The 27,077-nt window shown below is 44.6% G+C and overlaps 1 protein-coding gene across 4 annotated transcripts in view; it reads left to right on the top strand.

The window, feature by feature from the left end:
• lsamp (limbic system associated membrane protein) overlaps positions 1 to 27,077 on the top strand; it is a 293,654-nt gene that overhangs the window by 238,599 nt on the left and 27,978 nt on the right. For 3 of the 4 annotated variants that reach the window (XM_070543806.1, XM_070543805.1, XM_070543804.1), the window contains one exon: positions 22,087 to 22,235. In XM_070543806.1, coding sequence (XP_070399907.1) covers positions 22,087 to 22,235 — 149 coding nt within the window. Of the gene's footprint in view, positions 1 to 7,340; positions 7,403 to 22,086; positions 22,236 to 27,077 lie in introns of all 4 variants that reach the window. The other variant, XR_011516122.1, reaches the window with a different exon arrangement.

Raw genomic sequence — 27,077 nt, 5'->3', positions numbered from 1 at the left:
CAATCTGCCTGCAACGTTTTCGTTTGCTCAGACAAATCTGGAGAAATCAGCTGAGGGCAGGAAGGCTTATTATGATCATAAGGCCTCACATTCTGAACTTAACATAGGTGATGAGGCCTGGTTCTACATTTTCGCTTCTAAAACTGGTAACACAAAGAACTCCTCTGGGAAGCTGGCTAAGAAACTTTTGCCGAAGTGGTCAGGCCCATACCTTATAACCGTTAAACTCTCTCCAGTCGTGTATAAAGCCGGGCGTACACTGTGCGACTTTTTCACTCGCAGCGTTCAGCTTCAGCTCAAACTGTACGACTTCCTCGCAGAGCAGATCTCACGAGTCATGTGCTCACACTGCACGACCCAGTTCTCGCATGCGACCTGACTGCTCACACTGTACGTCTGGTAGCAACACGTCGGCCCTAAAATGTGCTAAAAATAGCAGTTTTTACTCAACACGTCAGACTTTTTTGTCTTGCCTGTTGTTCTTCGGGAGTGCTGCAGGAGGACACACAGGGATTTATGGGGGTTGGATGAGGAAAACGAAATAAAGAAAGTGAATCTGTGTTTTGTGATCAGTTTAATTTGACATGAACACGACAAACACGCTTTCTTGACAATCTTTGTGAGTAAAAAAACGTGTAGAAACAAAAACGAACAGCGTGTGTTATTAGGGAAATAGCGAGCGACCGGCCGGCGTTGATGCAGGATTGCGCGCGCATGCGCCGTGAGCGGTTCTGATACTTTTTGGATCGTAGCTGCTCGCAGCGCCGCTTCAACAGTGCGATACCCTCACGAGGGACGAGCAAAATATTAAACACACCAGAAGTCCCTGCAACCTCACGACTGCTGATCGGCGGCTGGTCACGTGGTGTTAATCGCCTCTCGTAACCCCCTGTACACTACACGACCGCTCGGCGCAAAACTCGCCCCGATGTCGTGGCTTCTCGCACGACTGGAAAATCGGCACAAAAAAGTGAAAAAGTCGCACAGTGTACGCCCGGCTTAAGATTAAGATTAACCAAACAAACAAGGAGCCCGTCTATAGAGCTCCGGACGTCACGTGACTCTCAGAGAGTAGACGCCATGTTGGCAGGCAACAAAGGTAAACAAAATGAACGGGATCAGCTTGGATTTTGCTCCGTCTGAGTTTACTTCACTCTTTAAAACCAAAGAAATCGTTTTATATAGTCAGAAATTAAATAGATTAAACATTTCCGACCCTTACTATGCCCCTGGGATACTTTTTAAAAATGCCAGAAGCTTTCAGAGTAGACCTGGCCAGGGAATGCCTCAGGATTTCCCTGGAGGAGCTGGCCCAAGTGGATGGGGAGAGAGAAGTCTGGGCCTCTCGAGCTACTGCCCCCGCGACTCGACTCCAGATGAGCGGATGAAAGTGGATGGATGGATCCAATCCAATCCAATCCAGTTTTATTTATAAAGCACTTTAAAAAACCCAGCACAGGAACAAAGTGCTGTACAGAAAATACATTAAAACAATTGACTAAACAGAAAACAGCAAAGATAAATAAAACACATGATACATAAAATTAAATTAGCCCTATATTAAAAAATAAAAACTTGATAAAACTTGATAAAAACCACATTGAATCACCTAAAACAGCTAAAATAAAAATAAAAAATAGAAACCAACATCTCACAAGGTATCAAAAGCCAGGGTAAAGAGGTGGGTTTTCAGGAGTGCCTTAAAAACAGATAAGGAACTGGCCTGTCTTATCACTAAAGGAAGTTCGTTCCACAGTTTTGGAGCTGCAACAGCAAAAGCGCGATCTCCTCTAAATTTACGCTCAGTCCTGGGTACAATCAGGATGGATGGACAAATAACATAGATTTACATGTAAGTAGTTTAAATAGAGTGCTGTGCTGTTTGAAGGTATAAACTGAACACCAAGAGAAATCACTAGTCTGATTTTTTTCTGTGAATAAAATAAATATGTCAGGCAGGGGCGTCTCAGGATCTGTCTGAGATCTGTCTCGGTGAGACAGATAATAGCAATCCAAAGTGCTTTTTATGTGTGATCTGACAATTGATCAACCATTGCTTAAAAATTAAATACAGTTTAGCCGGTTAAACGCTGTGATCATAAAACACGTAAACGGCAGCACGCAGGAATCACGAGACAACGTTTTACATGATGTTTAATTGCTGCTATGAGTAATAAGACAGAAAAAGCCCAGCCAAAATAAGTTTAGGAAGCCCACTAAGAATCGTAATAAAAGCATTTAAAATAAATACCTCATACAGTTGAGGAAACGTTGGTTTAAGTACCTGATATGAAGCGGTCGCTGCATAAGCAAAAACCTTTACTCTCTGGATCTCACAGTTTCATTTTGGCCCGGTCACTAGCCCATTTTATTACAATGATCCAACGTTTGCGGCGCTCCGGATCTTGGGGAATCCTGTAGATGGCTCATTCCTTATGTCGTTCGCGTCTGTTCTGCATCCTGGGGCACAACAGGAATCTACCATATTTCCCGTTTGATTGAGTTTTCTGACAATAACAAATAGCCCAGCTGCAGGCTTCTGCCTGCCAAGATGGCGCCATTTCGATTTGAACTGTTGCATGCCGGGAGAAGTGATGTCAACTCCCGGAGCTCTATAAGTGGGTCCACAGGGACCAAATAAACCGCACAAGGGTTCCACTAATTTGGACAATGCGACCACCAACAACTTACCGACTTCGAAAGGGGGATGAACACTCGACACATCTGCAGCAGTTCTGGAGCTGAGCAGCAGATTAGGCTAAGAGAGAGAGAGAGAGAGAGAGAGAGAGAGAGAGAGAGAGAGAGAGAGAGAGAGAGAGAGAGAGAGAGAGAGAGAGAGAGAGAGAGAGAGAGAGAGAGAGAGAGAGAGAGAGAGAGAGAGAGAGAGAGAGAGAGAGAGAGAGAGAGAGAGAGAGAGAGAGAGAGAGAGAGAGAGAGAGAGAGAGAGAGAGAGAGAGATTTATTGAGAAAGTGGAGAGCTAGATGGACAGGTGACCTTCACACTTCTTGAATTCTGCTGGCGCAGTGTAAAAGTTTTCAAAAATGGAGATGCGGATGCGCTGACGGCCGATCACCGGACACAGCAGCGTTTGAAGCTGATGGCAGCTCGTTAGCTAACATCCACAAACAATTCAGATGCATTTTTGCCTAATTTAACTACTGACAATGCAAAAAATTATCTGGTAAGTAAAACTCACTCAATCTGGAGGTAAGATTTAGGAAGGAAATTTAGAAAGTTTGCTAAATTATATTGACGAAGTTTTTGAAGTTTTCGTCATGGGTCCGAAGAAATTAGCAGCTGAGCCTGAAACACCTGGGACCAAGAGGAGCCGTCCTCAGGACTCGCCTGAGGCCTCATCTCCCCGGAAGGACATATTAGAATTATTAGATTCTATTGATAAACGGCTTCTGGGATTTGAGGGGCGTCTTCATCTGCTTTAGGTTTCTACACCAGGAGTTTCAGAACCTCCGTCAGTCTCTGGAGTTCAGCCAGGAGAAGGTGGAGCGGCTCGCTGCTGAGAACGCGTCTCTGCGGGAGTCCGTTTCTTCCCTGGAAGAGGGAATGACGCGGATCACCCAGGACAACAAAACTCTGAAGGAGACAGTTTTGGACCTTCAGGTCCATAGCATGAGGGATAATCTGGTGTTCGCAGGCCTGCCGGAGCAGGCGGGAGGGGCGGAGAACTGCGAGCTTACAATCAAGAACTTTCTCCAGACCCAAATGAAGATACCCGAAGAAACGGTAAAAAACATCACCTTTCACCGGGTACATCGCCTTGGAGCTAGACGAGTGGACAGCAGGAGACCTCGTCCCATCGTGGCTAAATTTGAACATTTTAAGCAGAAGGATCTTGTTAAAAGTCACGGAAGAGAGCTCAAAGGGAAAGACTTCAGCGTTAATGACCAGTTCCCCCAGGAAATCCTGCATCGGAGCCGAGTCCTCATTCCGCTGCGCAAAAAGTTTATCCAGGATGGGAAGAGAGCTGTCATCTCGGTGGATAAGCTTTATGTGGACAATAAACTTTACAAGGAGCGAGGAGTGACTGACTGGCTGTATTAGCCCAACATCAGGTCAGACATTTATTATTCTTATCAGGATTCACTGGGTTTGATCACGTCAGGATTAAACAGCTGCTAAATCCGTTTTCTAGATCATAAAGAAATGCTTCATAATCATAGCAATTCTGATGCTAATCATGGCCTTGCTGAGGAGCTAAATGGCTTTTACTGTCGCTTTGAGGAAAGGAATGTCACACCCCTCCTCCACTCCAGCATAGCGGCAGCCGCCACCCCTCACCTGGACACTCTTACTCCTCTTTCCTCTAAATCACAAGCTGTGTTCCTTGTGAAGGAAGAGGATGTCTGCAACATCTTTAGGAGACAGAACGTACGGAAGGCACCAGGCCCAGATGGAGTAACTCCTTCCTGCCTCAGGACATGTGCTGTCCAACTAGCACCTGTCTTCACAACGATATTCAACAGATCGCTGGAGCTGTGTGAGGTTCCATCATGGTTCAAAAGCTCCACTATCATCCCAGTACCAAAGAAATCCTCCCCTACCGAATTGAATGACTACAGACCCGTGGCTTTGACATCAGTAGTCATGAAGTCCTTTGAGCGCTTGGTGCTGTCCCATCTTAAAAGCACCACAGGCCACCAGCTGGATCCCCTGCAGTTTGCCTATAGGGCAAACAGGTCAGTGGATGATGCAATTAACATGGGGCTGCACTTCATCCTGGAACATCTTGATCAACCAAGGACCTACGCAAGGATATTGTTTGTGGATTTTAGCTCTGCTTTTAACACCGTTATACCACAAATCCTCACCTCAAAGCTTTCTCAGCTCACTGTTTCCCCTGATATGTGTCAGTGGATTTCCAGCTTCCTGACAAATAGGAGCCAGCATGTGCGGTTGAACAACGTTACGTCTGGCACAAGGTTGATCAGCACCGGTACACCACAGGGGTGCGTCCTTTCTCCACTGCTCTTTTCATTGTACACCAATGACTGCACCTCTAATGACTCAGCTGTAAAAATCCTGAAATTTGCAGATGACACCACTGTCATTGGGCTCATCCAGGATGGTGATGAGTCTGCTTATCAGCGAGAAGTTGAGAGGCTGGTGGTCTGGTGTAGTCAGCACAATCTTGAGCTTAACACCCTTAAGACTGTGGAGATGGTCGTGGATTTTAGGAAGCTTCCCACAGTGCTGCCCCCCCCCCCCCTCACAATATCCAACAGCCCAGTGTCAATGGTGGACTCATTCAAGTTCTTGGGAACTATTATTTCCAGGGATCTGAAGTGGGAAACAAACATCAACTCCATCGCCAAAAAGGCTCAGCAGAGGATGTATTTCTTACGGCAACTAAGGAAGTACGGCCTACCACAAGAGCTGCTGATCATCTTCCACACTGCTGCAGTCGAATCCATACTTTGCTCATCCATCACTGTCTGGTTATGTCAGCCACAAAAATGGACAAATGCAGACTACAGCGTATTATTAAAACAGCAGGAAAAATCATTGGTGCCCAACTGCCCTCTGTCCAGGAACTGTACATCAGCAGGACCAGGAAAAAGGCAGTGAATATTGTCCAAGATGCCACACATCCTGCATCTACTCTCTTCCATCTCCTCCCATCTGGCAGATGCTATAGATCGCTGTACACAAAAACTACCAGACACAAGAACAGTTTCTTTCCTTCAGCCATTTCTCTCCTGAATTATATAAAATCAGAAATATTATAGTTTTTAATACTTATTCAGTATGCTTATGGATGTGTGTGTGTGTGTGTGTGTGTGTGTGTGTGTGTGTGTGTGTGTGTGCGTGTGTGCATGCGTGTGGGTATGTATATATGTGTGTGTGTAAATGAACATGTGTGTGGGTATACATGTTCTAATGTGTTTTTAGGTATTTTTATTCTCATTTTTTGTGGTTGTTGTATGTTTTAGAGAGCCAACATCTACCGAAGGCAAATTCCTTGTAAATGTACTTTTACTTGGCCAATAAATCTGAAATCTGAAAATCTGGATGAGACCACCTGTTCATCACCACCTCACACCCCATCACCTTTTCTTTTTAGTTCTTTCTTCTTTTTTAACCTGTATCTGTATTTTCCTTTCCTCTTTACTTGCTTCTGTACCTTTACACCTGTATGGCACAACCACACAACTTTCCAACACTGCGTCAGACTCCACACACACACACACACACAGACACACAGACACACACACAGACACACACACAGACACACACACACACACACACACACACACACACACACACACAGATATATTAAATTCACTGCACAATATCATAATTTATGCATCAAATAATACAACCACAAACACTGTTGGATCTTTATTATTATTATTATTATTTACTTTTCTGTTATTTATTAACATACTATTTTATACATTTAGATACTTATTCCATCTTATTCACATGAATGCGTCATATTTTAGCTACTCACACACACATCTATGGGTGCACTAAGATTTGTCTCATGGAACGTACATGGAGCTGGCTCCATAGAGAAAAGATTAAAGATTTTTGATCAGCTAACGAGAGTGCAAGCAGACGTAATATTATAACAAGAGACTCATAGATCTGCCACATCTGCAGATGAACTTAAAACACCTGAGTTTCCCAGCATGTTCTCTGCCTCCTATAACTCTAGGCAAAGAGGTGTAGCTATTTTAATACACAAAAACATCAATTTCACAGTATTGGACACAGTCTCTGATCCAGAGGGTAGATTTATAATGTTAAAAATATCTATACAGAACCAAAGCTTATGTATTGTCAGCATATACTGTCCAAATATTGATTACCCTCATTCTTTCATAATTTTTTCTCTGTACTCTCCGAACACTTGGACTGTTCACTTATACTTGGAGGTGATTTTAATTTTTGGATGAATTACTTCACAGACAGGCTCAGTACAGCTGGGACTCAGCGCAATTGGCAATCCACTAATATAGTTAAACAGTACATGAGTGATTATGGGCTTTGTGATGCATGGCGATCTCTTCATCCTAACCGTAGAGAGTATACTTTTTTCTCACACGTCGATCACTCTCATTCACGTTTGGATTATTTTCTAGTCAGCAGCTCATTGGTGGCTGACATTTCAGACACTGAGATACACCCTATTGTTGTCAGTGACCATGCTCCGGTTTCTTTAACTCTGGTAAACAAGAAGACAATCCCACCAAACAAAAACTGGAGGTTTAATACATCACTACTTAAAGATAAAGGTTTTATAGATTTTTTTTAAAAGGAGTGGGCTTTATATTTAGAACATAATGACCTTCCATGCTTTCGTTCTTTTTAAACACAGAAACAGACGGCGTCAGCCTGAAGAAGCCGGCAGCCGTCGGCGGAACTGTAGCTACAAAACAGGTAAGCAAAACTGTTTCTGTGTTTAAAAAGAACGAAAGCATGGAATTAGAAAGACACAGCAAGAACACACCTAAGATGTTCAAAGATAACATAATGACCTGCCTGGAACATCAGCATCTATTCTCTGGGAGGCAGGAAAGGCAGTGATGAGAGGTAAAATAATCTCTTTCTCATCACATAAGGAAAAAATGGAAAACAAACGTATTCAGGAGTTAGAAGAAATCATTAAATCTTTAGAGGCATCCACAGAAGAAGAGTTAATGAGCAAATTACGTAAAGCTAAATTAGAACTTCATGGAATTACTGACAAAAAGATACGATTTTTAGCACAAAGACTACAAATAGAAAACTTTGAACATAGTAATAAATCAGGTAAATTTTTGGCTAGCCAGTTAAAAATAAATAAAGAGAAAACTACCATATCTGCTGTTAAAGACTCAACCGGGAATATAGTTTATGACCCTGAAAGAATAAACAACACTTTCAGAGACTTTTACCAAACTTTGTACTCACCACAGATAAACCCATCAGATAACGAGATTGATGAGTTCCTTGAGAGGATAACACTTCCTAAATTATCAGACAGCCAAGCTACAGTCCTGGACTCGCCACTAACATCAGCGGATCTCCAGGAGGCCCTTAAATCCATGACTAATAGGAAAGCTCCAGGTCCAGACGGGTTCCCAGTAGAGTTCTACAAAGAATTCTGGATCATTCTGGTATTTTTCAGAATGGTGAGGGAAATTGAAGAGAGCGGCAGATTACAGCCAAACATGAACTCAGCCAATATTAATCTCTTGTTGAAACCTTTCGCCCAATTTCCCTTATTAATGTTGATCTCAAAATAATTGGTAAGCCCTGGCAAAAAGATTAGAGAAGGTAACCCCCTTCATAATACACCCTGACCAAACTGGTTTCATTAAGGGTAGACAATCATCCACAAACTCACGTAGATTACTTAATTTGATAGATTTCTCTTACAGTAGAAACATAGAAACTAGTATATTATCTCTAGATGCAGAAAAGGCTCTTGATAGAGTTAACTGGAAGTTCTTATTTGCAACTTTACATAAATTTGGCTATGGGAACTTCTTCATAAACTGGCTACAAACATTATACAGTTCGCCAACTGCACGTGTCAGGAGGAACGACCAAATATCAGCTAGCTTCTGTCTTCAGAGGGGGACCAGGCAGGGATGCCCACTCTCCCCCTCACTGTTTGCTATCTTTATCAAACCACTAGCGGCAGCAATTAGGCAAACAACAGGTATTAAAGGGATAAAGTGTAAGAAAATAGAACATAAGATCAGCCTTTATGCAGATGATGTTTTATTCTTTCTCCGGAATTCTCAGTCGTCTCTCTCTCTCATTCAATAGAACTGGTAAACTCTTTTTCAAACACTTCAGATTACTCTATAAACTGGTTAAAATCCACAGTTCTACCAATTAATTTCTCTTTTGTCAGTTTACTTAATACACAATTGGAGTCAGGGAATATCACATACCTGGGAATTAATGTCTCTCCCAAGTTAGCAGATCTAACCAAACTAAACTACATCCCACTTTTAAAGAAAGTGGAAGATGATCTTGCAAGATGGAAATCCTTACCAGTATCACTCATGGGGAGAGTTGCTACAATTAAAATGATGGTCTTACCCAGAATAAATTACTCATTTTCAATGATCCCAAACAAACCACTAGCTGACTGGTTTAGATATCTGGACTCCTCAATTTCCAAATTCCTTTGGCAGGATAAACCTCCACGAATTAGCTTAAAAACGCTTCAGAAGACCAAAGACGGAGGAGGACTGGATCTACCCAACTTTTATTATTATTTCTTACCCAACAGGCTGCAATATATACCAAGATGGTTGCAAGATAACCCACTAGATGAGTCTTGAGCCCCCTTCAGACAGGCCATGAAAAACGGAAATGTTCCGGACTCTGTCCGTAAGACCTTTGTGTCTGAATCCAAACATCTGGATAAAGTTTTCCGTAATTTAACCGGACGAAGCCCCTAGTAACGGACTTGTTATGGGTAGGGTGGCTGCTTCAGACTGGTGGGGTTGAGTTCCGGACAGGGAGGAGGGGGAGGAGGAGGGGACCGGGGGACGCTGTGCGCACCTAGATAGCTTGCTCCTGTAGCATGCGGGGAACCACGGCAGCTCGCCTCCTACGGTACCACCTAGACGCGCGACGGAGCGCTTCACACCACTTCAGTGATTCCTTTAACCAATGAGCTTCATCATCCAACATCTCTTATGCGTCTTCGTGTGTGCAGAATTATGCTTAAGCGTCTCGTCATTTTTATCTTGAGAGGCGCTATAGAAATGATATTTTCTTCTTCTTAACATGAGTCCGATTCCACCCCCCCATCCCCCGCCACCGTCAGACATCAGGAACTTTTCCCTGCTGTGTGAAGGCAGCTGAAAGGACAAGTTCCGGTACAAAAGTGGTGTGTCTGAAAACACAGTTCCGGTTAAAAACCGGATTAAATTGTCCACACATATTCCAGAATGTCAGTCTGAAAAGGGCTTCGGTTAGACATAGAACAGACACTTTGCAATACGATAGAGCTTTCAGACTTACCATTTATTAGCTCAAGCATAAGAAAACATGAAGGCTTCAGAAGTATTAGTATCAGCACCTCTCTGACAGCATGGTGGGAGTATCTTAAAATGACAGAGTCTTGACTAGTACCATGCAGACGCACACCTAGCTTTTTAGAATACCACCAAATTAAATCTGTAGTCAAACAAAAATTTAAGCTCAATAAAATAGAATTACAAACACCACCAAGGGTATTAGACTTCTATAAACTCAAACCCCCCAAACTACTGTCTAAAGTATATAAGACACTGTCCAAAATAGACGATAGAATAGCAATCCCTATTGAAAAATGGGAGGTGGATCTATCAGTCAGCTTTGACCAGAACTTCTGGTCCCAAACTTGTTTAAAAACTTTTAAAATGATCAGACACTCCAATTTACAATTAATTCAGTACAAAATTCTACACAGAGTACACTATACAAGTCATCGGATGTTCAAGATGGGGTTTGTGTCGTCTGACACCTGTACACACTGCACCAACAACGTTCCTGATAATTACACTCATGCACTGTGGTCCTGTCCACATGTCCAGGAATTTTGGGGTAGAGTGTGTGAAGACCTGTCAAAGTCTCTGAAATGTCATATCCCAACCACCCCCTCTCTTTGTTTACTGGGAAACCTGGACGATGTCCCAATTGAAACATCTGTGGTTCACGTGGTTCTGACTGCCATATGCATCGCTAAGAAAACTATCCACTTGAATTGGAAAAATAGAGAAACTCTCTGCATTAACCAGTATAGAAATCTTTTGTTAGATCATATTGCACTTGATATAGCCTCTGCTTCCACTTCAGATGAATCTCTCTGGGCTATTTTGATCGGTTCCATCACATAGCGAGGGTGGGGGGCCGTTGATGTTGTCCTACGGGATGGTGTGGGTGGGGGGGTGTGGGGTCTGAGTTTGGAGTATCCGGATGTTCCCTGGAGGTGGGTTCACTGGGGGTGTCTGGGACTGGGGGGCCGTTGCCCCCCTCTGGAGGTGCTTGGGTTGCCTCGGGGGGTGGACTACTGGCAGTTGTGAGTGGGGCCCCTTGGGGGGCTTGGTGGCAGCCATGGGTCACTGCCTGGCGGCTGCAATGCCCCTGGGCGGGTCTGGGTGGGGGCCTGGGGGCTCGGGGTTTGGGGGTGGCCGGCCCCGTGTGGGGATCTGGGCGGGGTCTTGGGGGTCGGGTCCTGACATGTATGCTGCCGGGAAGAAGGCAGGAACACACAGCAGTGCCTGGCCCGGGTTCGGGGGCCTCAGGTAGACCTTGGCTCCTCTGCCGTTCCATCACAAGGGAGGGGAGGTTCAGGAGGTGGAGGACCCAACCTTACCTGGATGTCCCATGTCTTATATATTCTGGAAGTTGTGCAAATGCAGGGATGGGCATAGATATTCTGCTGGGGTGGGGCTGGGTTGGTGCCCTCGGACTCCGTGAGGCTCTGTAATGCTGCTGCTTTGGGCCCTGGCAGGATGGGCTGGGGTCTCCATGCCCTGGGTGGCAGTTTGACAACAGAGGTGCCTATTGGGGCCAGTAGGGGAGCTGGCTCCCTGGAGGGCTAAGCCCAGCCAGCCATTCCTCCCATCCCCACATATTTCTCTCCTCCTGCTCCCTCACATCATCACACAAACATACACATAGGACCTTGGGGGGTGGACAAGTCAGAGAGTGCGGGTATGGACCCCATTTCCACATTCCTGTGGCAACCTGCCCCCCAATTTTATTTGCACCTTATACACTTCCACTGACGACATTCCACACAAACACACACTTAGGGCCTTGGGAGTGAGCATATTCAATGGCATTTGGCAGGGGGATATTTCAGCCTCCTCCCGGGTGCTGGTGCCCACTTCCAATTTTAAACCGCACTTAGACACTGATGCAGGGCTGGACAGGGACAAAAATTCAGCCCGGGCATTTTGACTGGAGACCGGCCCATCACCTGTTTTTTTTTTGGAAAAGACATTAAGCCTTACGCTGTTTCTGACACACACCAACGTACACTTTCTTATTGGTAGTATTTATGTATCAATCTAATAAACGTAAACCTACACCATCCTTCCTATCCTGGTATTCTAAAAAGTAGGGTTGGGGGTAACTGATTATTTTTAAAATGATTATTCTGATGATTATTTTATCGAATAGTCGACTATTCTAATGACTATTTAGATGATTAATCTAGCGATTACTTTTCTATTGCACAATTAATAAAAGCCAAAAAATTCTCAAATAAATTCCTCCAAAAATTGATAAGTTGTTACTGTAAGAGAATAAACACTACAGGCCTTCCATTTTGTATAACACTGCTTTTATTGTGTTGCGGTTGTTTATGTTCTGGTGATGTGTAGAACTTGGGAGTGCAGGCTGCTGCCTGAGAGGTGGTTGGAGACGGAGTGTCTCCATGCTGCTTTGTTTTGTTCACTTATGTGCATGAGGCAAGTGGTGTTACGACCCTTCCTGGGGAGTCAAGTGTTTCTCCTATTTTAACTGTAAATCCTTCTAGCTGTTATATTTATAACAAGAAACAGATATTCGGACGGAATATTTTCATGTTTATTCGAATATGATTGTGGAACACACCCAGCATTATAATAAATGAAGTAATATTTATGCCAATTTAAGCCTTTATGGGTGACCAGGACTCTGTGTTTATGAATGTGGAAGACACCCAGCATCCTGTGATGGCACTAATAACAACAAGAGATAATAAATAAGGTAATATTTAGGTCAATTTAACCCTTTACACGTGACCAGGACACTGTAATCAATTTTTGGCAAGGGAAATGATCATTTGTTGCCATTTTTGAGGTGTTTATGAATGTGAAAGACACCCAGCATCCTGTGATGGCACTAATAACATCAAGAGATAATAAATAAAGTAATATTTAGGTAAATGTAACCCTTTACAGGTGACCAGGACACTGTAATCAATTTTTGGCAAGGGAAATTATCTTTTTATTTCTTTTTTTTTTTTGCCATTTTTGGGGTGTTTTTGATGATACAGTAGGCAGTATGAGTACAGTAACGTCAACAGATAATACATAAAACCCTTATTTGGTCAATTTTAGCCTCCATGAAAATCTTAGCGATTCAATCACTTTTTGACAAGTAAAATGCCATTTTAGTTGTCTACAATTAAATCATCAATAAAGAATTTAAAGATATTTTGAGGCATTTCTTATAGGTAAACGGGAGGGTGTAGTCTATTTGGCAAGTGACAATCTTAATTTTATGTGCTGAAGTGCTTTTATCTTGTTACTTTTAAATAGAGCAATGTAATGAATAGCAACCTATACAGTGTCATTGTAAAGCCAACGCTTGATCATTTTAAATACTTTTTTCAAGTAAAAATGTGCCCCAAACTAGTTAACTGTGGCTCCATGTCAAGTGGACTAAAGAAAGGAAGGGGAAAAAATTAAATCGCTGGAGAATTGTTTATTTCCATTTATACAACGTTTACATTCAATACAGGGTGCCATTTTACATTATTTATTTTTTTAGTATCAAGGCTGTAACATAAAGAAAGCCAGTTCTTACCACAAAGTTTGTGGCACAAACCATCTTTCAATCGCAAATATTGCAAAAAGGATTAATATATCCTCATTGTGAACGTTTAAGACAAATAGCAACACTTAAAACAACTTCCGAACTGGAAAAACTAATGTGGCAAGGTGGAGAAACGAGTGCCCGGACGGGATTCGATCCCCAGACTCCCGGGTGAGAGTCATACGCTCTAACCAGTCAGCCAAAGACACAACTCCTTAGCCCAGTAGCCAGGGCTCATCATCAATCGGGACATTGTGACAGAACGCTCACACAGCCACATCTTCCTCCCTCTTTCCACAAGCAGGTCCTCGTGCTCCCGCGCAGGGTGCCACAAACACTGCCACACTAATATCCGCGATAAACATCTGTTTAAGTACCGGAAGAGGTTATCTTTGCTTTCCGAATGTCCATATTGCTAGATTTGCTGAGTTTTAGGGCGAAATCCTGGGGAATTTTGTCTAGAAATGCAATTACCTAACCGTGCGCGATCCCGCGGTGGCTAATCATTTTTTGGCAGCGAGTCAATTTATGGCACAACACCGGCTCGGGTTTCTCCTCCTCCTCCCTCTTTTCTTCTCCAACCTGTCGCTGGGCTGAGGCTCCATCACTTCCTAAATTGACTTTACTTGAACCTTCACTACCAAACAACTGTGAGATTTTAACACATGTGCCAGCATCAGCCTGAAGGGCCAGTTTCTTTTTTAGTCGAATTTTCTCCGCTTCTCCTTTCCGTTTTTTGTTCTCCATTTTGTAAAGCTCGTCTGTCTGTTTACTGAGATTCACAAACAACTGGCGGGTGCATCAGACCTCTGGCTATTGGTCCAGCCCAGAGTGTATTATGACCAATTGGCCAATCCACCAACTTTTACGAGGCGTCGCGTGGGGCGGCGCGGGCAAGTTGTCCGCAACAACTAGAGGCCAGGAAAAAAAAAACAAAAAAACAGACACCGGCCCATAAAAGATGAAAGGGTCGGCCCAGCGGGCAGTTGCCCGCTATGCCCTATGGTCAGTCCAGCGCTGCACTGATGGCTGAGGGTGTAAGTGGGGTGGTGCGGTGGCACCAGCTGGCATAGGCTGGATGATGCCCGCACTGCCCACTCACCACAGCCATGGAATACACCTCATGATCACACAACACTATATTGGAGCAGGCGGAGGGAGACTAGGGGTCTTAGCCACCTCTGTTGTTGCTAGGCCTCCTGGGGCTGGAGGCTAGGAGGGAGATCTGGCCATCTGGTTGGGGTTTGGGGTGGTGGGTTGCTGTGCTCAGCGTTAGGCGGGGGAACCTGCTCATCAGCACCCCAGCAGAAAGGGTCAAACTCTGGTTACCGGTGATGGTTGTACCCAGTATGCAGCAGTACCGGGACCAGAGTGAATAGGGTGTGTATGGGGAGCATGAGTGGGTGTCCCGCGTGCATTTTTGTAAGTCTTGGGTTGTATGTGCATGTGTGAGCATGAGGGAGGGAGTGTGTGACTGTGTTTGTGTATGATTGTATATGTCAGGTGGGGCCTTTGACTCCTCCCTTCTCCTGGAACATCTCTTGACGATATAGATCTTTGTCCCCCCTCCCCCTGCCACACCTGGTGTGAGGGGTTGTGCCATGGTCTGCCTGAGTGTTCGTGGCAACTGGGTCTGGGGGTTTAAGTTTCATGCATCTGCCTGATAGATCCCGGTGGCTGCCTGGTGGGGTCTGGGTCCCTGGGCTCTGCTGGGTCCCCAGCGGGGGTGGTCGCCCCAGGGTCCTGGGTCGCTGGGTCCCGGGCTCGGCCGGCTAGAGGGTGGGAGGCTGCGGGCGGGCCTGTGGGCTTGCCGCTGATATCTCCCGGGACTCTGCCGGCTGCTGGTTGTGGCCCCCCGGGGCGATCCTCTGTGCCTCTCGGGGGGGGGGGGGGCTTCCTGGTTGCAGTCTTCTTGGGGTACCTGTGTTCTGGGGCAGCGCCTGGATCTCTGGGACTTGGAGCTCACCCTGTCTCCTGCGCATCTTTGGGGGGGCGCATCTGTGGTCCCTCACACTCTCTGTTGGACGCTCCTATAGAGAAACCTTACATAAACAAGCGCGTGTACACACACAGGTGCTCACATGGTGCTCTCAAAAGTATGGGCTTGGGCACGTTAAACACAGGTCTTAAGACTACGGAGGGCACTTAATGCACTGTGATTTATTATCGTGATTCTTCAGTTAAGCAATGTTGATTATATATTTTCTTCATCAAGTTGACGCAGTGATAGCTAGATCTTGTTGTATTGTTGTTGTGTCCCTTTTTTTTGTCTTTTTCTGCAGGTCTAGAAGCAGACTCTTGTTCATTGTTTATTTTTGTGGACCCCCCCCCCCCCCCCCTCCCCACCTTTTCTTTTCCTTTCTCTTTCACCTCTGTCTCCGTGTCTGGTCGGAATTACAATGCATTCAACAACAATAACAATAAAGTTTTAAGTATCAGGAGTGATATTAAAAGCAAACGCTTTGATGCTCCACCTGAGAGTAAATCTGTAAGGCTTGTCACCAGCATTCAGACATCAATTCTGCTTGCTTCACAGCCAGATAGGACACGGTAAAAAAAAAAAAAAAAAGTGAAAGATGATCTTGCAAGATCACTCATGGGGAGGGTTACTGCAATTAAAATGATTGTCTTACCCAGAGTAAATTACTTATTTTCAATTATCCCAAACAAGCCACCATCTGCCTGGTTTAGGTCTCTGGACTCCTAAATCACTAAATTCCTTTGCAGGATAAACCTCCACGAATTAGCTTCAAAATGCTTCAGAAGACCAAAGACAGAGGAGGACTGGATCTACCTAACTTTTATCATTATTTCTTAGCCAACAGGCTGCAATATATACTACGATGGTTGCAACATAACCCACTAGATGAGTCCTGGTTAGCTGTAGAACAGACACTTTGCAATACGATAGAGCTGTCAGACTTTCCATTTATTAGCTCAAGCATAAGAAAACACGAAGGCTTTAAAAGTGTTAAGATCAGCACCTCTCTGGCAGCATGGTGGGAGTATCTACAAACAACAGAGTCTTCACTAATACCATACAGATGCACATCCATCTGGAATAATCCTGATATTTTGCAAAATAACAAAATGATGAACCTTCCGGACTGGAAAAGTAAAGGAATCCTATACCTGGAACACATATATGAAGGATTGGACTTCATCCCATTTAATAGAATAGTCTCCCAATTTGGAATAGATAAGAATAGCTTTTTAGAATATCACCAAATTAAATCTGTAGTAAAAAAAAAAAGTTTAAGCTCAATAAAATAGAATTACAAACACCACCAAAGGTATTAGACTTCTATAATCTCAAACCCCCCAAACTACTGTCTAGAGTATATAAGACACTATCCAAAATAAATGATAGAACAGCAATCCCTATTGAAAAATGGGAGGTGGATCTATCAGTCAGCTTTGACCAGAGCCTCTGGTTCCAAACTTGTTTAAAAACTTTTAAAATGATCAGACACTCCAATTTACAATTAATTCAGTACAAAATTCTACACAGAGTACACTATACAGGTCATCGGATGTTCAAGATGGAGTTTGTGTCATGCACACACTGCACAAACAACGTTCCTGACATTTACATCCACGCACTGTGGTCCTGTCCACCTGTCCAGGAATTTTGGGGTAGAGTATGTGAAGACCGTCAAAGTGTCTGAAATGTCATATCCCAACATCTCTCTCTCTTTGTCTGCTGGGAAACCTGGACGATGTCCCGATGGTTCACGTGGTTCTGACTGCCATTTGCATTGCTAAGAAAACTATCCTCATGAATTGGAAAATAAAGATACTCTTTGCATTAACCAGTATAGAAATCTTTTGTTAGATCATATTACACTTGAGACGGCCTCTGCATCCACTTCAAATCAATCTCTCTGGGCTCTGATCGGTTCCATCACATAGCAATGATAAGCGGTCATTGATATTGTCCTGCGGGATGAAGTGGGTGATGGAGCGGAGGGTCTGAGTTTGGAGTATTTAAGACGTTCACTGGAGGTGGGTTCACTTGGGGTGTCTGAGGCTGGGGGGCTGCAGCGCCACACTGGAGATGCTTAGGTTGCCTCGGGGGTGGACTACTTTTGGTTTTGAGTGCGGCCCCTTGGAGGGTCTCTGTGATGGCCATGGGTTACTGCCTGGCAGCTGCATTGCTCCTGAGTGGGTCTAGGTGGGGGTGGCTGGCCCCGTGTGGGGATCTGGGTGGGGCCTTGGGGATTGGGTCCTGACATGTATGCTGCTGGGAAGAAGGCAGGAACATGCGGCAGTGCCTGGCCCAGGCTAAGGGGCCTCAGGTGGCCCTTGGCTCCTCTGAAATAATAATTCTGTCTCATCACGGGAGAGGGGGATATCCAGGAGGGGGAGTACCTGGATGTCTTATGTCTTCTATATTCTGGAAGTTGTGCAAATACAGGGATGGGAGTAGATGTTCTGCTGGGGCGGGGCTGGGATGGTGCCCTCGTACTCCGTGGGGCTCTGCGATACTGCTGCTTTGGGCCCTGGCGAGATGACTGGGGTCTCCATGCCCTGGGGGGCATTTTGGTAAAAGAGGTGCCTATTGGGGCCAGTGGGGAAGCTGGCTTCCTGGAGGGCTTAGGCCAACCAGCCATTCCTCCCTATCCCCATACATTATTCTATTCCTGCTCCCTCACATCATCACGCAAACATGCACATAGGACCTTGGGGGGGTGGACAAGTCAGGGGGTGTGGGTATGGACCCCATTTCTGCATTCCTGTGGCAACCTGCCCCCCAATTTTATTTGCACATTAAACACTTCCACCAACGACATTCCACGCAAACACACACTTAGGGCCTTGGGAGTCAGCACACTCAAAGCCATTTAGCAAGAGGATCTTTCAGCCTCATCACGAGTGCCGGTGCCCACTTCCAATTTTAAACTGCACTTAGACACAGAGGACTGTGGGGGGGAGTGGGGGTGTGTGGTGGCATCAGCTGGCATAGGCCAGCTGATGTCTGCACTGCCCGCTCACCACTGCCATGATATACACCTCAACATGCACTAACACTATATTGGAGCAGGCAGAGTGAGACTAGGGGTCTTGGCACACCTCTGTTGTCACTTGGCTTCCCGGGGCTGGAGGCTATGAGGGAGATCTGACCATCTGGTTGGGGTCTGGGGTGGTGGATTGCTTTGCTCGGCATTGAGCGGAGGAGCCTGCTCATCATCCCACCAGCAGAAAGGGGCTAACTCTGGATACCGGTGATAGTTGTACGCTTTGTGCAGCAGTACCAGGACCAGGGTGAATAGGGTGTGTATGGGAAGCATGAGTGGGTGTCTGGCATGCATTTTTGTGAGTCTTAGGTTGTATGTGTATGTGTGAGCATGAGGGAGGGAGTGTGTGACTGTGTTAGTGTATGACTGTGTATGTCATGTGGGGCCTTTGACTCCTCCCCTGGAACTTCTTTTGATGATATAGATCTTCGTCCCCCCTCCCCCTGCCACACCTGGTGTGGGGGGTTGTGCCTTGGTCTGCCTGAGTGTTCGTGGCAACCGGGTCTGGGGGTTTAAGATTTTTGGCATCTGCCTGATCAAACCCGGTGGCTGCCTGGTGTGATCTGAGTCTCTGGGCTCTGTTGGGTCCCCGGCTGGGCTGGTCGCCCCTGGTCCTTGGTCGCTGGGTTCCGGGCTCGGCCAGCTTGGGGGTGGGACGCTGTGGGCGGGCCTATGGGCTTGCCGCTGATATCTCCTGGGACTCTGCCAGCTGCTGGTTGTAACCCCTTGTGGCAATTCTCGGCCTTCAACTAACAATAACAATAAAGTTTTAAGTATCAGGCGTGACATTAAAGCAGAATCTTTGATGCTCCACCTGAGAGTAAATCTGTAAGGCTTGTCACCAGTATTCAGACATACATTGTGTTTGCTTCACAGCCAGACAGAACAGACAAAAAAATAAATTTAAAGTACCCAATGCTTCCCTGCTTGACACTCAGCTTTAAGGGGTTGGATTGGGGGGGTAAAACCACCAAACAATTCCTGAGCACAGCTACAGCTCACCACTTCTATCTGATGTGATACGATGAAATTCTCATAATCCCCGGGTGCTATTTACTACTGTCGATGAGACTCTGGTTTCTCCATGTGGATTTGGTTTGCGCCGGCCATTTGGGAGGACATCTTGGAATATTAAATTGACAAGGCGGATGGATGCTACAGGGTTGCCAATTTTTGAACATTTCAAAGAGTGAGACAGGGTCACGGGGTTGGGAGCGGACAATTCGCTGACCTTTTGGGGGGGTATATTAATATTGACTTTATTTATTTATCTCTACTCTGTACGGAAGAGGATTAGAGCCACTGACGGGGGGGGGGGGGGGGGGGGGGGTTCAATTCTTACTTTTTGCTCAGAATTCTGACTTTTAACCTGGGAATTCTGACAGGGAATGCTTGGAAAAAAGTCAGAATTCTCTCTTTTATTCTTTTCTTTCTTTTCAGTGGCCCTAATCCTCTTCCGTACCTCTGACTTTACAGAGGGAACTGACCTTTGTTTAATACAAATATTCTTTTCGTGAGGAAAATTTAACATTCAACTCTCCTGAACTTCTTCACATTGTCTGTCTGTCTGTCTGTCTGTCTGTCTGTCTGTCTGTCTGTCTGTCTGTCTGCCTAGTCTCTGTCTGTCTGTCTGTACTTAGGAACCCCTCGTTGTCTCATTTTAACAGTTTCAAATGATTTACACGGTCAAAGGCTTTAGACGCATCAATAAAGGATAATAACACAGACGAGTTTCCTCTTTGAAAATACCTAATGATTTCTTTTAAAGCAAATATGCACAAATCTGTGCTAAGCTTAGACTTGAACCCAAACTGATTATCTGTAGAGTAGATAAAATCCTTTAGCCTACTTAGTAGCACTTTTTCCATAACCTTGGAAACAATGCTTGCCAATGCAAGCCACACGCCTGTCTATATAGCAAACACTATAGTTGTCCATGCTACCTGCTCTACCTGCTTTGTCTTTTATGACAGGGACCAGAATAATAGACATAAGTACATCAGGCAGAATGCCATGTATCAAACAACTAGTAAAACAGATGGCCAGTAGAGGTAATAACCTAAAGTTAGCATATTTCAGATGTTCAGATATTCCATCCAGACCACAAGATTTACTGTCTGGAAGCTCAATCACTGCTTGATGTACCTCACAAGCTGTAACACTAATGGACTCTGTGCTGTTTATCACTGTTACATTCGTTTGTTCACTATATATGCTGTTAAATAGAGCATCATAATGCTGTTTCCAATGCTCAACAATATTGTCTGGTCCAGACATACCTTCAACACAGTGAGTCAAAACAGTTTTGTTTCTATTAAGAAGTCGTATCTCATTCCAAAAATCCAAGACATTTTTTGATAGTTTACCAGCCAAGGAATCAGACCTCATTGCTTGTTCATTCTTCTTAATGAACCTAATAGCATACTTATATCTAGCATGTGTAAGCTTTTTTTTTTCATATACTGTAGCAGGCCTTGTCTGGGTCTACCCGCTTGGGCCCATTCCCTTGTTGCTACTTGGGCCTGCTCATGGAATCTAGCAACATATGTTCCACCCGGGCAACTTAGTATTAGAGCTGCTGACCACTTTATGAAGTGGTTTACTGCTTTCAATACGAGCTCCTATTATTCGATCATAAAATGTGCAGATGTCCACTTTATGTATGTAACGTGATGAAGGAACCATTTCTCCCTCTCACAACTGTTCTGTTTGACACAGTGCCAGAGTGCATGAAACAGCCCAAGGTCATGCATTCACTCCTAATGTTTACATTCCAGCAGTGAAGACAGAAGAACGAAGAATGAACTCTTTTCTTTTAATTAACCAAAGAACTCTATTTTAATAAAGCTAATCAAAACAATTGTTAGTCAATAATACCCATGTGACCGATCTGTGAAATCACAATGTTATGATTAATGTTTAATAAGGAAATGACGTATTGTAGCCTTTAGACAGCTGATTCACAAGATAAATTATCATGACACATTCCGGTCGCAAAATCCAATCAAAACCTTCACATCTGAAGCGTGGCAGAGTCTCTCTCTCTCTCTCTCTATATATATATATATATTGTGGCGAGCTCAGTCACGGAGGAGACAGAGGTTTCTTTGGGAGCACCCATTTAATCTTACACACCTCAGCGCGGCTACAGCAACAACAACCCAAAAAGGTGCGCTCTCACCAGAAAAACAGTCGCCGAGAGAGCGCGTCACCCGTCACCATAGCAACATGACAACAAACACATAACTGTGATAACAGAACAAACCCCGAACAGCCCTGGCCCGCTACAATATATATATATATGTGTGTGTGTATGTATAAATATATATATATATATAAGTGTGTGTGTGTGTGTGTATATATATATATATATATATATATATATATATATATTGTGTTAAGATATCTAAATAAATTTTAAGATTTCTATAAAATATCAAATCTACAAATTTTTTAGCTCTTCAATTAACACATTTGTTTTGTTTTGTTTCCATGTTATTCACAGTTTTACTCTGTTTCCTTTTCCAGGCTTTCCAGCAACCAGGGCATCAATATCCAAATTCTCGGAATGACCACTAATCTCATGTTTGCCAACGTAACAGAAGACGACTATGGAAACTACACCTGTGTTGCCTCAAACCGACTGGGTGCTCAGAGTGCCAGCCTTTACCTCTACAGTGAGTACTTCTGCTACAAGTCAGCAAACACTAGCTTCATAGCAAAAGATACATGGTAAAACTGAATACAGTGAGTACGGAAATTATTCAGACCCCAGTCAATTTTTAACTCTTTGTTATATTGCAGCCAATTGCAAAAATCAATTAATTTCTTTTTTCTCATTAATGTAAACACAGCACTCCATATTTACAGAAAAACACAGAATTTTAGAAATTCCTGCAGATTTATTAAAAAAAGACAAATGGAAATATCACATGGCCCTTAGTATTCCAACCTTTTGCTGTGACACTCATATATGTAACTCTGCTGCTTTCCGTTCCTTCTGATCATCCTTGCGATGGTCCTAGACCTTCATTGAAGTCCAGCCGTGTTCAATTCTACCGATTGGACTTGATTGGGAAAGCCACACTCCTGTCTATATAAGACCTTACAGCTCACATGTCAGAGCAAATGAGAACCATGAGGTCAAAGGAACTGCCTGAAGAGCTCAGAGACAGAATTGTGGCGAGGCACAGATCTGGCCAAGGTTACAAAAACATCTCTGCTGCAGTTAAGGTTCCTAAGAGCACAGTGGCCTCCATAACCTTTAAATGGATGATGTTTGGGACAACCAAAACCCTTCCTAGAGCAGGTCATCCAGCCAAATTGAGCTACTGGGGAGAAGAGCCTTGGTGAGAGCAAAGAACCCAAAGATCAATGAGGCTGAGCTCCAGAGATGCAGTCAAGAGATGTGAGAAAGTTGAACACAGACAACCATCAATGCATCCTCCAACACAGAACTTTATGGCTGAGTGGCCCATCAGAAGCCTCTCCTCAGTGCAAGACACATGAAAGCCCGCACTGAGTTTGACAATAGACACCGGAAGGACCCTGAGATGGTCAGATATAAGATTATCTGGTCTGATGAGACCAAGATAGAACTTTTGGCCTTAAAGGAGAGAAATAATGCAGTTAATCAGCTAAAGCTGTGATTTGAGCCTCTAAAAAGCACAAAACATTTCTTTAGACTTTCATCTGTCCCAGGAGCCCTGATACAGGCCTTCCTAATCTCTCTATTTCAGCCCATCTCTGAAAAGACCTGTTTACTCCTCCCAATCGACCAGGACATGAATATGATAATGAGCTGCTTGCAAATTGGTTGGCTCCCCAGAAGGCTTCTAAAGGCCAGAAGCTTGATGCTCTGGTTACAGCCGTGTGTAGCATTAGCAAGTAATATCTTCTGCCAATGTTAAATCCTGGCTACGCTAGGAAGGTAAGGAGGTAACATAAACCTGTGACCAGATGGAATGGGAGGAGTACATGCATTTAATAAAGAAAAACAGCATATAAATAAACTTACAATATACAGAATGGCACAGCTTAATACTAACAGAAAAAAGGTTAGGGTTGGGATGGGGGGGGGGGGGGGGGGGGGGCTCTGGTGCCAATCTCCAGCGGTCAATGGGCAATCAGGCGGGGTACACCCTGGACAGAGAGCCAGTCCATCGCAGGGCAACACAGAGACACACAGGACAAACAATCACACACACACACACACACACGCACGCACACACACACACACACACACACACACACACACACACACATTACAGCTAAGGACAATTTGGACAGACCAATTAACCTGAAGAAATAAAAGAAAAACCTAGAGTAATACACAACTAAGAAAAGAAAAGACGTACACAGAGGTTTAAAGCTATATAAGCAAGAGAAACAAGCTGTCATTAATAATACTTGAACATTTCCAACTGATTACATACATCAATAGTCTTGAGAGCCTTATTATTCTTTGATGAGGAGATCATTCCAATAGTGTCCAAGCTCCATTTTTAAAACGAGCATCTCAGGTTTTCTGCCATTGAACTTACTTTTATGTATGTGAAAATTTGCCAAAAACAAAAACATATTTACAAAAAAGTAAGCATTCTCTTATTGGCTGTCAAAATTATAACCAAAAATAACATTCTTGTAGTAAAGCTGAAAACCAGGAAGAACAGAGTCGTTAATGAATTTATGGACATCCTTCCAGAATTTATAGGTGAATTTACAGGACCAAATTAAGTGACAAACTGTTTCAGGTCGCTCTTTACAGAAAGAACATAGAACGTTTGTTGAGTAATTTTATCAATCCAAGATTACCTAAGGGAAAGTTCAAAACACAGGGGGTTATAGTAATCAACCGATCAACACCAATACCAATCATAAACAATCTATTAAGACTTTGCAAAGTGGAGAGGAAAAGATACACACCAAACAAGGTTGCAGTTCACTCTCATCAGACAGACGTCCTCCGAAAGCATTTGTTAAGCACACACACACAAAAGATTGACGCACACACATTTTGACATTCCTTAGACTCTCAGGCAGGAAGCTGTAAAAGGGAGACTAACTTTCTCCAGGTGCACCCTAAATCCACAAAGCAATTTCTAGACTTCCACAATAGATCCACCTTCCATTTTTCAATAGGGATTGCTATTCTATCATCTATTTTGGACAGTGTCTTATGAACTTTAGACAGTAGTTTGAGATTACAGAAGTCTAATACCCTTGGTGGTGTTTGTAATTCTATTTTATTGAGCCTAAATTTTTGTTTGACTACAGATTTAATTTGGTGACATCCTAAAAAGCTATTCTTATGGGATGAAGTCCAATCCTTCATACAGTATATGTGTTGCAGGTATGGGATTCCTTTATTTTTCCAGTCCGGAAGGTTCATCATTTTATTGTTTTGCAAAATATCAGGATTATTCCAGATAGGTGTGCGTCTGCATGGTTCTATTGAAGACTCGGTCATTTTTAGATACTCCCACCATGCTGTCAGAGAGGTTCTGATACTAATACTTTTGAAGCCTTCATGTTTTCTTATGCTTGGAAGCTCTATCGTACTGCAAAGTGTCTGTTCTATGTCACTTAGACACCGAGGGCTGTGGGTGCAAGTGGGGTGGTGTGGTGGCATCAGCTGGCATAGGCCAGACGATGCCCACACTGACCGCTCACCACAACCTTGGAATACACCTCATCAACACTCACTAACACTATATTGGAGCAGGCAGAGGGAGACTAGGGGTCTTGGCACACCTCTGTTGTCGCTTGGCTTTCTGGGGCTGGAGGCTAGGAGGGAGATCTGGCCGTCCGGTTGGGGTCTGGGGTGGTGGGTTGCTGTGCTCAGCGTTGGGCGGGGGAGCCTGCTCATCAGCACTCCAGCAGAAAGGGTCGAACTCTTGGAACCGGTAATGGTTGTAGCCCATGTGAAGCAGTTCCGGGACCAGAGTTAATAGGGTGTGTATGGGGAGCATGAATGGGTGTCCGGCGTGCATTTTTGTAAGTCTTTGGTTGTATGTGTATGTGTGAGCATGAGGGAGGGAGTGTGTGACTGTGTTTGTGTATGACTGTATATGTCAGGTGGGGCCTTTGACTCCTTCCCTCTCCTGGGACTTCTTTTGATGATATAGATCTTCATCCCCCCTCCCCCTGCCACACCTGGTGTGGGGTGTGGTTCCTTGGTCTGCCTGAGTGTTCGTGGCTCCCAGGTCAGGGGGTTTAAGATTTTTGGCGTCTGTCTGATCAATCCCGGTGGCTGCCTGGTGGGGTCTGGGTCCCTGGGCTCTGCTGGGTCCCCGGCGGGGGTGGTCGCCCCTGGGTCCCGGGTCATTGGGTCCGGGGCTCGGCCGGCTAGGGGGTGGGAGGCAGCGGGCGGGCCTGTGGACTTGCCGCCGATATCTCCCGGGACTCTGCCGGCTGCTGGTTGTAACCCCCCGGGGCGATCCTCTGCGCCTCTCGGGGGGAGCGGGGCCTTTTCTGGTCGAAGTCTCCCTGGAGTTCCTGTGCTCTGGGGCAACTCCTGGATCTCTGGGACTCTGTCTCTTGCACATCTTTAGGGGGCAGATCTGTGGCCCTTCACACTCTCTATTGGACCTCTTCCCATCCTGGATAAACTTTTTGCGCAGTGGAAAGAGGACTCGGCGCCGATCCAGGATTTCCTTAGGGAACTCGTCATTTACGCTGAAGTCTTTCCCTTTGAGCTCTCCTCCGTGACTTTTAACAAGATCCTTCTGCTTAAAATGTTCAAATTTAATCACAATGGGACAAGGTGTTCTGCTGTCCACTCTTTTAGCTCCAAGGTGGTGCACCCGGTGAAAAGTGATGTTTTTTTACCGTTTCTTCGGGTATCTTTATTTTGGTCTGGAGAAAGTTTTTTATTGTTTGCTCGCAGTTCTCCGCTCCTCCCATCTGCTCTGGCAGGCCTGCGAACACCAAATTATCCCTCATGCTACAGGCCTGAAGGTCCAAAACCGTCTCCTTCAGAATCTTGTTGTCCTGGGTGATCCGCGTCATTCCCTCTTCCAGGGAAGAAACGGACTCCCGCAGAGACGCGTTCTCAGCGGCGAGCCGCTCCACCTTCTCCTGGCTGAACTCCAGAGACTGACGGAGGTTCTGAAACTCCTGGTGTAGAACCTCAAGCAGATGAAGACGCCCCTCAAATCCCAGAAGCCGTTTATCAATAGAATCTAATAATTCTATTATGTCCTTACGGGGAGATGAGGCCTCAGGCGAGTCCCGAGGACGGCTCCTCTTGGTCTCTTGTTTAAAAAGACACCAGATGTTTAACGGTCAAGACATTAATATCAGTTCAATAATGTTAATATCAGTTTTTACCTAACAACATTAATATCAGCTACAAATTTAGACAGATACTGTCTAGCAGGGTAGAATCTGTGAATCAATTAGAAGGAGATTTCTTTGACCTTATTTGTTAACAAATATTTTTGTGGTAGTGACCAAACTTTTTCCCAGTCAATATCCGTTACAAACGTGGACCAATAAGACACAGCTGGTGGTACAGA

This window comes from Nothobranchius furzeri, chromosome 13 (genome assembly GCF_043380555.1).
Source record: "Nothobranchius furzeri strain GRZ-AD chromosome 13, NfurGRZ-RIMD1, whole genome shotgun sequence".
In the NCBI taxonomy this organism is placed as follows: domain Eukaryota; kingdom Metazoa; phylum Chordata; class Actinopteri; order Cyprinodontiformes; family Nothobranchiidae; genus Nothobranchius; species Nothobranchius furzeri.
This window is presented reverse-complemented; position numbering and strand designations above follow the sequence as displayed.